Source organism: Bidens hawaiensis, unplaced genomic scaffold (assembly GCF_021521415.1).
Source record: "Bidens hawaiensis isolate Kalapana, Puna unplaced genomic scaffold, B.hawaiensis_p1.1 tig00004044_1, whole genome shotgun sequence".
In the NCBI taxonomy this organism is placed as follows: domain Eukaryota; kingdom Viridiplantae; phylum Streptophyta; class Magnoliopsida; order Asterales; family Asteraceae; genus Bidens; species Bidens hawaiensis.
In genome coordinates, this window is record NW_027491239.1 from 96,860 (window position 1) to 113,129 (window position 16,270).

Genomic DNA, 16,270 nt, shown 5'->3' on the forward strand with positions numbered 1-16,270 from the left:
ATGTGTAAGAACATAGAGAGAAGACGAACATAGTCATTGGCAACATAGGATTCTCACATGAATATAAAATTAATGTGAACTTTGGACGTTTGATAATCCAGTAAAATATGGTTGGATTGTAAATCGGACCCTAACATGTTTGATTGACAAAGGTTGAACTATACAGAGAAAATTGTGTGTTAAAAATTTACAAAACCATTGATATTGTATTTCTCAATAGCTAATTTAAATAGAATCTCCCTTTTAAAAAATCTCTTCATAATCTTTTTTAAAATACATATTACTTTAATTCTTTTATGTGGAAATAACATAATAATACGCTATGTAAATCTAATATAATTTACAAAAAAATTTTATGACATTATTCGACTTTTTAATCAAACGTGTGGTCGATTCAGTTATCGGTGCGACTTTTTAAAATATTATTAAATATATACCAGAAAAAAAAAAGATAAGTGGAATTATCTTTTTTTTAAACGACGACCTTGTGGGTTGGGTCACCGCACTGGCTAGACTAGTTGTTTTAACCGAGTCCACACTGGCTTTCAAAGTTTGGTTTGAGTGTTCCTCCGAGAAACCATACCGTCAACTGCCACCTGACAGTCGTTTGCCACCACAAAAACAAAACTCTGGCGTAACACACGGTGAGACGAAAATCCGGGTTGGTTCGGGATTCCAACTGACAACAGGGCTAGCTCAAATTCTTCATTTCAAAATCCACAAAAAGTGATCAAAGTGAAAATCGGACTTGAGTCTCGACCGAAGAAACACCCAAGCCTCTACCACTATGCCACATGCGGGAATTTGATAAGTTGAATTATCAATTAATAATATTTAGTTCGGTAAATAGGTAAAACCACCATATTTACCTCTTAGAAAATTAACCCACGTCTGGAGGTTGGGTCCCTTAAGTCATTTTGCAATATCACTGCCAGCTTCATGGTCCTGTTTTCCTCTTCAAATTGTACACATTCAGGCCCCTCACAAAACTCAAATACAAAAAATATATATAAATATTTCTGAAATTTTCAAACTTTTGGTCTTTTCAAGTCTTGATTTTATTCAATTTTAGAAACCCAGAAGTTAAAAAAGCACCAAACTTTATTAAATTTGCAGCAGTTTTCATCTTTACCTCCCCCACCAAACACTGTGTGAGTGTCCTCTTCTCATAATTATTTCTCTCTGTTTTCAAATTCATTATCATATCTTTGACTGTGAGTTGTTGTTTCCTCAAATGGGTGTTGCTTAATTTCCAATGTTCATTCATTATTAGCACAAATTTACCATTTTTAGAAAGAAAAAGATTATCTTGATGGGTAATTATTTTTTGTAAATTTTAGCTTCAAGATTTGGTCTTTTGGGTGGAATTTGGATAAATGCTTTAAGGGTTTTTTAAAGTTCTTGATTTGTAATGTGGGTTTTAAATATTTTCATGTTTTCAGTTCAAGAATTTGTTATTTTGTTCATTAAAGCTCAATAAAGCAAGATTCCAGTTGCATTTAAGGTAAAGCTGTGTGCTCTAACTGTTTTCTTGATGTTTTGGTAGGATATCATCATCAGATCACCCATTAACACCATTTTCCAGTTCTGGAAAGCAAGTTTAAATCATAAAATGAGGGTTTAGTTGAGGGTTTTAAAGATTGTTCACAAGTTTAACAAGGGTAGCACATGCATTTTCTTCACAAGAAAGATGATAAGATTAGTTGTACAACATCAATGACACGTGTCACCGCCTCATGAAAAATGTCGACTTTTATCACGCGAAAGATGCAAGATTAGTTTTATAAAAGGGTCATTAAGGGAAGGTTAAGAGAATTGTGAAGAGATAAGAAGAATGGGGCATCCTGCAGCTGTATGGGATTCCAAGATTGCAACTGAAAGGGTTAAAGATTTGAACGGAATCGGTCAAATCGTGCTTCGGAATTCGCAGGGTGCATCGGCTAAGGTTTGATCTTGTTTATAAATCCTATTTCTTATTAATTCAAGATTTGCCTTTATTTTGATATTTTGATCCTTAATTTGATTTTGTTTTGCCAGGTCAGCTTGCATGGAGGACAGGTTGTTTCGTGGCGAAATGAGCGAGGCGAAGAACTACTGTTTGCTAGTCACAAGGTACCCCCCCCATTGTTGTTTCGTGATCTTCATTTAATTTATACTATTTTTAGATTTTCAATTTGAAATTTAATATTAGGAAATAGATCAAGCGTGCAGGTCCTTTTAAGGGCGCGTGGATGCGGTCTAAATTTGTAGTAGTGTTTTCTTGTAATATATTTGCATGATCTTGATTAATTCTTACTATTTTTAGATTTTTGATATGATCGTCTATATAAGCAAATCGATCAAGAATGCGAGTCATTTAGGGGTGTTTGGATTTGGATCTAAAGTTGCAGCAAATAGTTTTTATTATTAGGCAGAAACGATATTTGACCATGATCTTTGACTATTTATGGTCAAAGTTATCAGTTTTAAAGATTTATGTAATTTGTTGTAGCAAGTTTGATGACTGTTGAAAAAAACCGATAAAGACATGATCTTTTGATTATTTATGATCAAAATAATCAAATTTGATATGTAATTATTTTCAGGAAAATGGTAAGGGCCCGAAAGCAACCCGGGGAGGTATTACAGTCTGTTTTCCACAGGTAATTCTATAAATCTTGTCAATATCCATATGATTTAAGCTCAAAGTAAAAATCACATGTAACTCATTATACAGTTTGGTAGCTGTGGTTCACTTGAACAACATGGGTTTGCAAGAAACAAAATCTGGACTGTTGATGAAAACCCTCCATCGCTTCCTGCTAAAGATTCAAGTGGGAAATCGTTTGTTGATTTGCTGCTAAAACCAACTGACGAAGATCTGAAATGTTGGCCTCACAGGTTCTACTTTACCCTCAAACTTTATAACCGTTTTAATCATATATATGAACTAGAACTTCTTTTTTTATCTCACAAGTGGCTTGACGGAAATCTTTATGTTTTCTTTTTCAGTTTTGAACTTCGTCTCAGAGTCTGCCTTGGACCGGATGGAAACCTTGCCTTGCTATCGCGTGTCAGGAACATACACGGGAAGCCTTTTAGTTTCTCGTTCGCTTATCACTCTTATTTGTCGGTCTCTGACATTAGGTATTATACACAAAGTACTTAGCTTTATGAGTCATAATTTTTAACTTTGACTTTGACTATGATTTGGTCTTGATTGTAGTGAAGTGAGGGTTGAAGGGCTAGAAACAATGGACTACTTGGACAACCTTTGTCACAAAGAGCGGTTTACCGAACAAGGAGACGCTATAACCTTTGAAGCTGAGGTAAATCTCAAATTTTATGGATATCCCATTATAATTCTTGACTTAAAAGATCCAAATTCTTATAGTGTTCATATTGGTTGTTTATTTTCAGATTGAGCGTGTGTACATTAGTTCTCCGAGTTGTGTTGCGGTACTCGATCACGAAAGGAAGCGTACGTATGTGCTAAGAAAGGAAGGGCTACCGGATGTTGGTAAGAATAAATTGTGTTTGACTTAAAAAGTCAAATGTTGATCCAGTGTTAGGAATTTTACGTTTTATTGACTTGTTACGTGTAGTGGTGTGGAACCCATGGGAGAAAAAGCCAAGGTCGAAGGCAGATCTGGGAGAAGATGAGTACAGGCAGATGGTTTGTGTTAATGGTGCTGTGATCGAGAAACCGGTTACTTTGAAGCCCGGTGAAGAATGGACAGGTCGTTCGGAGATTATCGTTGTGCCTTCGAGTTTTTGTGGCGAGGGTCTTTGTTTTTAAGTTGAGATGTCTATAAAAGTTTCAATCTTTTATTTTTGTCTAGATTATGATCATTAAGTTGTTTTAAGGTAAAAGGTCAAGTTTTTAGTAGCTTTAAGTTGGGATCTTGAATGTTACCCTTGAATAATGCATAATGTTTATTTGTTTATATATAAAATGAGTGTGTTATTTTATTAAAATATCCGAGTTCAAGCTGGTCTTAAATCTTTTTCGAGACAAATCACAAGTCATGTCATTAGATTTGTTGAACTGTGCTAGAGCCAAGCCCGACCCGCTTCGTGAAATTCTAGCTTCATACACCATTCGAAAGCTTGTGGGAAGTGTATTCAATTTAAACCTAGAGGTTCTGAACCTGTTGGCTGGACCGAAAACTGGTCTGTATAGTTGAGTCTATTTGAACTGTCTCAGACTTAACCGACTAGTTATTAGTCAAACAGGTTGAAGTGTTGAACTGTCAACTAAAGTAAGCAGTTAGACCAAATTTCATTTTTTTTCTTTATGATTGCTGTTATTCTGTTTATATTTTGTAAAAATTACAAATTCACATAAAATGATAAAGCAGTTTCGTATTTTGTTAATGTACATATAAGTATATCATTTTTTTTCTTTTAAATTATTTATGACATAGTAACATTTTTAAAGCCGGTCGAACCAGTGGACCGGCAAGGAAGCCGGTTCAGTGACCAATCTAATTACAACAACATTGGATTTCAGTTATTCAGTTATAAATTAGAGCCAAATGATAAAAATAAAATAATAAAAACTAACATCAACACATATACGAGTCCCTCTTAATACATTTTAGCATTACACCTGCTAATTTTTATAAACATATTTGGCATATAACTATCTATAAACAGACTAAAGTAAATTGTCTGTTAACTTACCGAATCTATTTTGACCCGTTACCCAAAGAAACAAGGATATGAAAGATAAGGCACATTCCATTTAGGTTATGACAAAATAAACCAATGGTTTTCAAAAATCTGTAATTGTACATTTTCCCCTGGAAAGTTTAACGCCCATGAGGCAGTGATCATGAACGAAAACTTCCATTGACAGGATTCATCAATAGAGATATTCCCATAAAACCTAATCTTATCAATCTTCTAAGCTTACTTAAAAAAATATGTTAAAAAAAACATTTGTAACTTCACTTAACTTCACCTTTGCGATTTTCTAGTTGCTTTGTGTTTTCTGTCAAAGCCTGCGAATCATTGTCAAACAACATTATAAGTTTTTCTTTTGGTGATTAAAGAAAACACACGGCCCCACCAATACCACCACCACCCCTTGAAAGTTAAAATTGATAAGTTTGGTGTACAAGAACCAAGTTTCTTACTTCTCGGATGTAATTTGCCACCGCTTTGCAGCCCTCGGTTGCAAGTTGCATGACATTTTCAAAGATATCCATTGGCAACTTGGCATCCATCTAGCAAAAAAATAAGCAAACTAGTTTATAATGTGGTACAAAACATTAAACTAAATAAAAAGAAGCTTAACACTTGTAACTTTTGAAATATATTAATGATATAAAAAATAAGAACAATTTCATATATATTTTTTTTGAAAATTAACAATTTCATATATATACCCCTGAAAACTTGCATAGTAATATAGCATCATTTAGTTATTTACCCAACCAATTTTCTTTAACATTAAACATTCAAAAAACTTAGAAACTTTCATATTTACCAATTTAAAATTTTCATAATTTGACATATACCCGTGTCTTCTCCTTACACTCCAAACTCGCTTATGCAAGTTTAATGGAAAGAGGGGTATAAATGTCATAAATTATAAATGAGTATATACGATATCACCTGAAGAAGAGTCACTTTGTCTAACTTGGGTAGAATCCCTACAGTAACATCAGGCCCACCGGCACTATCTTCCACATAATTTAAATCTGTTAATATAAAACTCGTTAAACAATTATCATATCAAAAAAGATACACGTGATATTGTGAATTGACGGATTTGCCCTTACCGAGTAGAGGAATACTGTTAAGATAACCAGCACTGCACGAAGTAACAAGATCATTCATCGGAATCCCAGCATCTGCAAGAGCTAATGTTGCAGCATTTATGCAAGCCGACCTCGTTCCTAACAATACAAAAATGCAAAAAAAATAAATAAATAATTACAAATTTAAACAATTATTAATATCTAATCTTACCGCCATCTGCTTGAAGAACTTGGACAAAAATGTCGATTTGGGAACGGGGCATTAGATGAGTCATTATGCACGCTTCCATTGTTTGCCGAATGACCAAAGAAATCTCAGTGGATCGCCTGAAGATAATAAAATTTGATGTTAATAAAATATGGTTAAATGGTTCAGATAATTATAAGCCGTCATGGGTTAAAAAACAAAGATAAAAACCTATCGCCCTTCGGTTTTCTCATGCGATCTCCAGTACTGAAATTAGCCATTGTATACTCACACCTAATCTGTAAAATGTGTTTTAATTACATACGATGGTTCACTAAAATAACTACCCAAATATATAAAATAATAATAATAGTAAGCGTTTGTAGGTCTTTACCAGTGCTTTATCATTCATCTGTTGGCTCCTATTTTGGACCTGGAAAAAGTTATAAAAACTGGGTTTTAATAAGTGTTAGCTGCTCTTGGTTGTGAATTTTTGAAATTACACAAACCTAACACGGGATATTCGGGTCTGGTTTATGACTTTATTCTGAACTAGTTTTGGTTGGTTCATCTGTTTTTATAACATAAAGTTAAATGTATTATTGTTATACTTAAAAATGAAAAGAGAGACGTGCTTCGTATTTTGTAGCTTAAACATAACTGTTTCACAATTCAACTTGTGTTATAAATTTGAAGTTTTAGAGTAATAATACACAAAACAAAGTTAATAATTCTTTAGAGTTAAACAGGTGGGTTCTTTTCCACCCGTGAATGCTTCTATCGTGTTTGAATTGATGTGCATGGCACGATTATTGGTTTTGCGTTGTGATGTCTAATCCATTTAATAAACTTGTCAAACATGACTTTGTTGAATTTAAATTTAAAACCCGTTTAACCCCACTTGTCGGAAGATTTACAACGCAAGTACATTAGGTTTACTTACTTACTTACAATCCACCTAAGCTAATTGAGTCAGTTGGATAAATAAGTTGATGTTTGGGTTACATGATTTTAGGTGTTCCTATTGTAATTTCTGTTTCATCAACCAAAACAGGGCATAAAAGCATTAACCCGAAAGTTAAGTCGCAAAGGTACCTCTCGAGGACCGTAAACAGCAGCAATGACTTTAGTGTTGCCCATCTCAAAAACAGCAGACCTACCAGCAGTCAAACATTATTAACAAACCAAACCAACACACACAGTTTGGGAAAGTGTTGTTAAGTGATTGAAACCCTACCCGTCAGCTCGGGAAACGGCGCCGAGTTCTGCTCGAAGTTGTCTCATCTAATTAATCATTAATAATATAAAATCAAACACCAACCAAGCAAACATCAAATCAAAATTATTATTATTATTATTATTAAGAAAATAGGGTACCTCCATGGGACGTCGGCCATCTAAACGAAGACCTTCAGGGCTCACGTACTCCATTGCTCTGCTTACAGCACCTCCTCCTCTCTTCTCTCGTTTGTTTGTATGTTTAATAAGTGAGCCAGCCCTAACATTATTTATTTATTAAGAATACAATGGGCTTAATATTAGTTAGTGTGGATATATAAAAAGCCCATTAGACAATTGACTTACGTCTTGTCTCCGGAGTTGAAATTCATTTCTTTGTATACAAATTTCAAAAAACCACAAGTTTGAAAACTCACGTGGAAGAAGAAAACCGTTTGAAGCATCACGTTAAAGATGGTTTTCATCAGGTAAGATTTGATGTGTTTTAAGACGGATTTGAGATGCGTGGTAGATGGGAAGGCTTGACAAGTGGCAGATTATGATTGGTCCACGGTCCCAATGTCACGTGGAAGACGAATTTGGAGGGCTATTATGAGAATTTGAAATCTAGCGGGCCATTTTTGGAATTCTCTCTCCTGACAATGTAAGGGCTATTTTAAGACTTTTCCCTACGTAATATATTACCCCAATCCACGTGGTTTCCTTGTCTTCTAAATAGTGGACTTTGGGTCCACACTTGCCAAGTAACGATCCTTTACTGTGACAATCTTTATGCTGTCTATTTATCCGACAACGCACGTGGAAATTGACAATATGCCTCTCTTTTCTAAGTTCAAATCCAGTCTCCACGTTCATCCTCCAACGATGTGGAGCGTCTTAGTGTAGCATAAGGGCCGGCCCTTGGGTAGGGAGAGCCGGACAACCGTCCGAGGCACGTAATTTTTGGGGGCCCAGAATTATTTTTATATATTTTTTAATTTTTTATGTAGTGATAAATAGAAGTTTTCATGAAGGAAGTGAGTTGCAGAGACAAAATGAGGAAGAAGATGGTTGTTGAATAAAAACAATATTTTTTTTACTTGTTTTTTGTGTTCTCTTTTCTTTCCTGACACCACCAATGAACAATCAATCACTTTATAGTTTATATGCATACTTTTTCACTTTAAATTAAGTTGTAAATTTATTTTTATTTTTTATTTATTACTAAGATGTAAATCTATTTTTAGTTTTTTTTATTACTAAATGAGTAAATGATTTGAATAACTAACAGTTTTTTACGTTTACTTTTTTTTTTCTAATTCTATATGATTATTATATTTTCTATATCAAGCTTTTAACTTTGCTGACTATAAATTTATACGACTTATTCTAATTTTTAATTTAACAATACATGTTTATTTCTTTTAAAATATTTCTCTAGAAGAATATGTTGTAAAAGAAACCTTAAACAATAGTTGGGTTCTATCATCTCTTCTAAATACCAATGAAATCAATACTCAAAGAAGTTAGAAAAACGTTTTGAAGAATAAATTATTGGTGATCTTGTTTTGCGTAAACCGATTAATGATTAATAATTTTAAATATGCACCCTAAAAAAAAATTATATCCAAAACCCGTTTAAACTATACGGGCCTTTTTTTCCAGTTCGACCGAGGTATATAAATCCTCAGGGACGGCCCTGCATATTTATGTAATATATTTTGTAATTGGCATGAATTGTATTTGGGACCAACAAAACAAAGTATGGACCCTTTGGAAGGACCCGCAGCAGGTGCACATCTGATAGTAGTTTGTACGACGAGTTTGACTATGAATTTGGACCGAGAGACTGTTTTGGTGGGTTTCATGGAAGCGTTGATGGTGGATCTGTGTACGCTGTTGGTGTTTATGTCAAACTGTATTCTGCAAATGCCTATGATGATGATTCTGGTTTTTACGTTTCAAACGATCCTTGGTAAACTTTTGTTTTTGTTTAAAAATGTTTCAAGGTTAAATGGTTGGTTTGATTGATGTCTGTTTATGGTTTTGTTTGAACATTCGTCTATTCTAATAAAAGTCTATTTTTGTTCTTAGATTTGTTGGCCTCATATAAGTTGCATTGTAGTTTGTAAACATGCACACAAAGTTACATAAAGAGATTCATAAATAGTATTATGTGACACAAAAGTAAGATTAACAAATAAAACCTACAAACGTTTAACGTTTAAGAAAGTATTATTGATTTAAACTTATTAGTAATAGACGCCTGCAATCTGCATATTAAACATTACATTTTACATTATATTTGCCATTTAGTATCATGCAACTTGATTTGACAATTGGTTATGTACAAGGCTGTTAGAATTTCTCTTTGGTAAGTTTAAAAAACCTGTGAGGTGCTGGGGATCGTACTAATCGGACTTTCGTAAATTCTTTAACAAATTTTATCATATGTCGTCGATAAGCCCAGGTTGTTTCACATTTTGGGCACTAACTCCAAACCCAGTTGGCTTCATAGATTACTGACAGATTAGCCTAATTGAGTGTGTAAACAAGGTGCTGTCGAAGGTATTGGTAAATCGGTCAAAGGGGGACGACCCTTTATATATGAGCGGGTTAACTTCCTGGATCTAACATAATGGGCTGATCATTAAGATATGCTCTTTAAAGTAATTGAGACAAAGCCTACTAATTACTCAGCTGGGATTTCCTAGACACTACTTTAGAGTAAGATTAACAAACTTATGAATAGCTGAATAAAACCAACGCCAGGTAATATGTTTTAAGCAATTATTGATTTACTTGGAAAAATAATCAAGCGTTAATGCGTTTTGAACTTAGTAGTAATGCATATTAAACGTTAAAAGAAACCTACAGCTGGGCAATATGTTTTAAGCAATTATTGTTTAACTTGGTATAAAACTACTATATATTGAGTTTTAATATAGTTTTAACATTTTGAAGGTGACATTAATATCACATTCATATGATATATATTTGAAAAAAATGAAACTAATTTCCGCACTAGATTTCAATATCAAGTTTTTTTTTTTAAATAAGTGTAGAAATAAAATGCAAGTGTGATCAACAAAAAATATAAATTTATTAAAAAAAATCAATACTAGTCATGGAAAACAATAGTCAGCTAACCAACAACAACATGACAAAAAATTCTTTAAAGGTAAAACTAAGAAACAAAGTTAAACCAAAACCTTAGAAACCTGAGTTATGCAAATTGGTACGTGGGATCGATGAGTCCCAAGTCATTTCCGTCATCTGTCAGGAGATTATCCGGGTCCTGCAACCATACAAAGTCATTAGCCACGAACCAAAGTCAGAACGGATTTAAACATTTGGTGCATACCTCCACTCCCCATTTAATGTAATCGGGAGGCTCACACGCCTTATATTCATCGACCAAACTATCAATCAAGTCCTTAGCCTCATCAAATTCCGAAAGATCCTACAAATAGTTCAAAGAATATATTAACTTTTGAGAAAAAATAACTCGTCTTTTAATAAAGAAATTATTATAAATAACTTACTGCAAACATGGGGAAACTTTTGTATTTGTCAAGAAAAGCTTGTCTTTTTCTCAAGAGAGAATATTGGCTCAAACATTTGGAGAATAGATGTCGAATTCCTGTGTAACTTGCTAACATTAGGCCACTCACCTAAACGTTATAAAAAGTATATGAACGATAAAACATCATGATTAATGTTTAAAGAATTAAATAAACTGCAGGAAATATTAAGTCTCACCCTGTGAGCGGTTTTAATGTATGGAGACTTCCTTGATAGCGCGACTTGAATGCTAGCCGGACCCCATTCTATGAAGTTAACGAGTTTTCTTTCACGTATTCTTTGTAAACTTTCATGAACCTAAACAAAATACCAACATATCGCTGAAAAACTCATGGGCCTCACCAATATTCAAGGGGTTTAAAGAAAAACTAGTTATTTGTACTGACCTTAGTAGGATCAACTTCTCCTTGAATGATGTTTAATATTGATATGTATTTTGCTAGACTAGCTTGTTTCGCTCTAGCGTTACACGACACCATCATATTTTTTGTCTGTAAAACACACAACTTTTTAGGACATGTGAATCGATTTTCTAACTGCTGTACTATCTAAAAGACAAAAGAAACACTGAAGTGTGACAAAGTAAACGATTAGCGTTGTTAAAGTTGTTTACTTTAATATACTTTGATGTTACTTTCGGCATACTTTAGTTTAATAACACAAGAGCATATTGCATAAAAAAGTCAACTTTGGTCAAACATCTGATTTCTTTAACCAACTGTGTTTACCAAAATATTCCATATAATGTATGTAATCTTCTAAATTAACAGTTTCCACGTATCCAGACGCGAGCTATAGAACAATTCTGCATGGTCAAAGTTATCAACACATTACCATGTTGACCAATATTGTGAAGTTCGTTGCAGTTTGACCAGAGTTGGTTACCTTTTTATGCAACTAGCCAATGAACTACAAGATATGACGGTTAGAAAACCGGTGACAACTTTATAACATTTCTTACCTGAAGAAGTCTTCTCATCACATCCAACACCGTGGTTTTCCGAATCATATTAGCCTAACAAAATCAGTATAATAGAAAGATCACATTTTTAATCATTATGCACCAAAGCAAAAGTCATGAACATTCAAATCTTACCTGGCGGTCCACAGTTAACGGTGTATATCCCGCCATAAGAAAATGACACCTTGGTGTCGGGATTAAAGAAGCAAGAAGACCAACCAAGTCATTATTCATGTAACCAGGGTACCGAAGAGTGGTTGTACTCGCTGCCATAACAGTTGAAACTAAAGAATTTGTTTCAGAAACAGTTGGATTCTGTATATGCAAGCGTTCAACTGCAATTCGGTTAAGTGCAGTGTTATCAAGAACAACTACACAGTCAGCGTTTAAGGTCAAACGTTTGAGAGTCAACAGGGAATTGTATGGTTGAACCACCACATCACTTGTTTCATTCTGGTTAGGGAAAACACTATATGTTTGAACCAGTTTTTTGCTGTAGTGATCGTTTAGAGTCTCGAGAAGATACGAACCCATGCCTGCATATAAACGAGCATATAAACGAGATAAATGATTTTTCATAAACATGGCTGAGTGAATGGGCCTAAAAAATATTAATAGATATACAAACGAACATAAATTAATGAATTCAAGTCAACGAACATAAGTGACTGGATGTTCATAAACATAAATGAATGAACGAGACATGTGTTCATGTTCGGTCGTTCGTTTACGAACGAACTTAGCTGAGTGAAAACCAAGTAAAAGTAAATGTGAACACAATCTGTTGAGCCTAAAAATTAATATAACGAGACGTAATTTATTTGTAATGGGTCTAAAAAATATAAATAAATACATAAACGAACGTAAATTAACGAATGCAAGTCAACGAACATAAGTGACTGGATGTTCACAAACATAAATGAATGAACGAGACGTTTGTTCATGTTCGTTCGTTTCCAAACGAACTTCCTACCGAACAGTTCACGAAGAGTTCATTGAACATAACTAAATATGTACGGACGAACATAACTGAGCGAAAACCATATAAAAGCAAACGTGAACGCAATCTGTTGGGCCTGAAAATTAATATAATTAGACTCAATTGTAATGGACCTAAAGAATTTAAACAAATATACAAACGTACGTATATGAACGTTGATTCGTTTAAATAAAGAAATTTCTAACTGAACGTTTCATTACACGTTCGGTTCGTTTACAGGAAACAAGATACTAAATTGTCAAAACCTGAGCCTGTTCCTCCAGCAATCGAATGGCATAAAACAAATCCTTCAAGACTATCGCTTCCATCTGCTTCTCGGTCAATCATGTCCATTAAATCTTCCACAAAATGATGACCCTGAAAAAAAGCTAATAATAATGTTACATTTTATAACAGTTTGATGACTTAAAAAAACAATAATAATAATAATAATAATAATAATAATAATAAAACCAGGCTTTGAACTACCTGATCATATCCACTGGCCCAGTTGTTTCCTGCGCCACTTCCATCAGAAGAAATGAATATGTTCTCCTGATTGTACAGATCCCTATATTCACCTGCTTGTATCGTATTAATGACTCTAGGTTCCAAATCCATCAGCAAGGCTCGTGGTATGTAGTGTTGATCATCCGCTTGATAGAAGAAGACGTATTTTCTATCACCTGCACCTCCCTGCAGCATGCATAAGTAACGATCATGCACAATATAATATAATATAATATAATATAATATAATATAATATAATATAATATAATATAATATAATATAATATAGGTTAACGCAAATTAAGCCTATATATAAATAACCTGAGTGGCGTATACCGTCTTTGGAGATTCCGTGTTCGAGACAAAGTTGTTTCCAGAACTCCATTCCGACCTGGTTCCCGCATTGACCTACTTGCAACGTTATGATTTCACGAGGCATTATTATTATTATTATTATTCAAACACCTTTCTTTCTCACGTACGCCGCCGATGACAAGATGGTTGGAGTGATCGAGTGAGTCAGTATGGCAAATATTGAAACGATCGATCATAAACGTCGTCGTTTTGCAGATTACATACGTATGGAGTTCACAATTACAATCAGTTACCTATCTTATTAAAGACTGAATGTTTTTTCCCCTTTCGTTTTTTCATTTTATACATTATTAAGGGATGTTTTATAAGATTCTACCGATAGTTGTTTGACTTGATGTAATATTAGGATTAAAGATTCTACTGAAAATTATATAAATAGGTGTATAAGTTAATTTAATTTATTATTCTTGTTCTCTGTTCTCTTATGTCTTTTATTCACTCGCACACTATTGAGTGGCCTTTCTTGGAGGCAAATGGTTGACGCTAGTAACAAAGCGAGGTATCGAGAGATTACACTATAGTTATTATCCAATTTCAGTTTCAATCTGGTGCCGATCGAGTTCAGACGATTCTTGCTATATCCGTTCTCTTATTAGAGATTAAATATATCCTTGCAGTTGTAGCATGTGGGCTTTGTAGTGCAATCTGGAGCATAATGCCCCACTTTTCCACACTTGTAATAGGCATTTGTCCCAAGCCTGTACTCGTCACCATGAGCTTTACCACACTTGTAACAGACATCCGTACCATTACCCACTTGCACTCACCACCGTGCATCGTGCCACATGTTTTACATGACTTCTTATCCCATACATTCTGTTGCTTGCCCTTGGGGTTCAACATCTGGGTACCAGTTCTTTTAGCAGGAGCGACCCATTTCTTCTCATTCTTTTCTTTAAATACCACATCGTTCACAACCAGGTCATCGTAAACTATCTACGCGAGTTCGACAGCAGAGTCAAAGGTAGCAGGTTTACTTGCTCTGACTAAGGTGCGGACGTTATGTGGAAGTCCTCTGATGTAGCACTTGATCCTTTTCTCTTCAGTGTTCACCATATCAGGCACCAATATGGACATACGGTTGAACTCCGTAGTGTACTCGCGGTGTGTCTTCCTTCCCGCCTTTTAGAAACTTCATCTCAGTCCTCTCAACCTTAACATCAGCACAAAATCGCTTCATAACCAATTCCTTCAGGTCATCCCACCTCATAGCCTTAATCTCTTCTCGGGTCTTTCGCTGTTCCACAGTTTCCCACCAAAACATAGCCTCATCACCAAACGACTGGGTAGCGTAACCCACCGCTTGATCGGGACAACACTCGCTAATTCGGTTAACTTTGTCCATTGTGGTTATCCACTAGAGAGTAGCGATTGCATCTCTTAAACCAGTCAGCTTTGGCGGGTCACAACCTTTGAACGACTTGTGGTTACACCCACCTCGGCCTCTCTTCCTTTCATCAACCTTCACAAATCGAACTTCACTCGAGTCACCTTCCTCATTCTCTTCAGCTTTCTTACCATTCTCCCATGCCTCTCAGCGGTCCTTGCATGGCTTTCAGCAGACTTACCAGGATGTAGATTCTTCACTTCAGCCGCTACAGCTTGAGCAATGGCGGCTTGAACAACATGATCAAGTTGATACCCTTCATTGTTACTCTGGCCCTGCCCGGTTGCACTTCCTTCTTCTCTCGTGTTAGTAATTGGTTCTTTAGAAGGTCCCCGGGTAATACGTGGCCTACCACGACGTACCGTACGACCTCCTTGACCAACAACCTTTCTTACTCCAGCCATTCGTATTCTATAAGGAAACACAAATGTCGTCACTCAATGAACTGTTTAATACAAGGATAGTAAGGCTAACAGGTAATAACAGTGGCCAGCTGTGATTAGCTAATCACATTACTTTCCGTGTCCTACACACTTCCCTTTGTAAGTCCACTTGTGCTAGTTCTACTTTTAACAGTTAGACAATCAAAAAGTTCATATAATCATATATTCCTATCCCTAGAAATTAAGCTAACTTTCTTACATTACACATGAAATCAATCATGTACCTTAACCTTACTTAGCTTGCTTGAGTGACACATGACTTTTTTGAACTGACATCTTCTTTCTTTTCTTACTTAAGTCCCATATGTAATAAGTGAACTTAGGAATGAGATATATGTAAATGCCCCTAAAACAAAATAAAAAATTTATATCATATGGCCACTCGATATACTAATGACCTAATTTTCAATAATCAAACATTCAAATCAAATTAAACACCAACTAGTTTTAAGACCCTGTCGCGTTACGTCGAGATTGTTAATCTTAGTAGACGTGTTCATCAGGTCACCGTCACCACCAAATCAGTACAACACCATCGCCTTGCCGCCAGCACCATAGCACCACCATGTAGCCGTTGTTGCTCCGCTCTCGTATCCTCTACAAAACCACCACCATCACCAAACACTACTTACTCTCAGCGTTCATACACACATACTCACCGCCGCTCAACAATCTACCAACTAAAAGTTACAATTTAATATGTACAAACTTTCAAAACCAATGTGTAACTATGCAAGTAGTGATGGTGAACCATGAAAAATACTTAGTTCCTTAATCTATGGTACAACTTTTGTTACATAGTATACAACATGTGATGCAACCAAAAGTTGTTATTTAATATATATAGTAATTACTTTTATAAGTTCATTTTATATATTA

The 16,270-nt window shown here is 34.9% G+C and overlaps 2 protein-coding genes and 1 pseudogene across 5 annotated transcripts; 1 reads left to right on the forward strand and 2 right to left on the reverse strand.

Moving 5' to 3' along the window:
* Positions 1-911: 911 nt before the first annotated feature.
* Positions 912-7,389, reverse strand: LOC143625279 (exosome complex component RRP41 homolog). 2 transcript variants are annotated; one of them, XM_077095660.1, is made up of 11 exons: positions 7,312-7,389; positions 7,172-7,218; positions 7,030-7,090; positions 6,329-6,367; positions 6,166-6,233; positions 5,959-6,074; positions 5,769-5,885; positions 5,602-5,687; positions 5,121-5,210; positions 4,946-4,985; positions 912-962 (listed from the first exon to the last, which is right to left on the reverse strand). In XM_077095660.1, exons 1-11 carry the CDS (start codon positions 7,363-7,365, stop codon positions 958-960), a joined length of 723 nt encoding a protein of 240 aa, XP_076951775.1. In that variant the 5' UTR covers positions 7,366-7,389; the 3' UTR covers positions 912-957. The 2 variants fall into 2 exon arrangements, with proteins under 2 accessions (XP_076951775.1, XP_076951774.1); XM_077095659.1 differs by lacking the exon at positions 912-962 and having other exon boundaries at positions 4,772-4,985.
* Positions 975-3,928, forward strand: LOC143625276 (putative glucose-6-phosphate 1-epimerase). Of its 2 annotated transcripts, XM_077095658.1 has the most exons (9): positions 979-1,151; positions 1,547-1,945; positions 2,038-2,112; positions 2,586-2,642; positions 2,717-2,880; positions 2,992-3,126; positions 3,206-3,308; positions 3,400-3,499; positions 3,585-3,928. In XM_077095658.1, the coding sequence occupies exons 2-9, from the start codon at positions 1,835-1,837 to the stop codon at positions 3,776-3,778; spliced, it is 939 nt and encodes a 312-aa protein (XP_076951773.1). In that variant the 5' UTR covers positions 979-1,151; positions 1,547-1,834; the 3' UTR covers positions 3,779-3,928. The 2 variants fall into 2 exon arrangements, with proteins under 2 accessions (XP_076951772.1, XP_076951773.1); XM_077095657.1 differs by having other exon boundaries at positions 975-1,151; positions 2,717-3,126.
* A 2,989-nt stretch (positions 7,390-10,378) lies between the features above and the next one.
* LOC143625274 (tubulin gamma-1 chain-like) lies at positions 10,379-13,625 on the reverse strand (annotated as a pseudogene). Its single transcript, XR_013152252.1, has 10 exons — positions 13,508-13,625; positions 13,167-13,373; positions 12,944-13,055; positions 11,834-12,234; positions 11,699-11,752; positions 11,124-11,228; positions 10,915-11,034; positions 10,698-10,826; positions 10,517-10,615; positions 10,379-10,450 (listed from the first exon to the last, which is right to left on the reverse strand). The product of XR_013152252.1 is annotated as a tubulin gamma-1 chain-like (transcript).
* Positions 13,626-16,270: the final 2,645 nt, after the last annotated feature.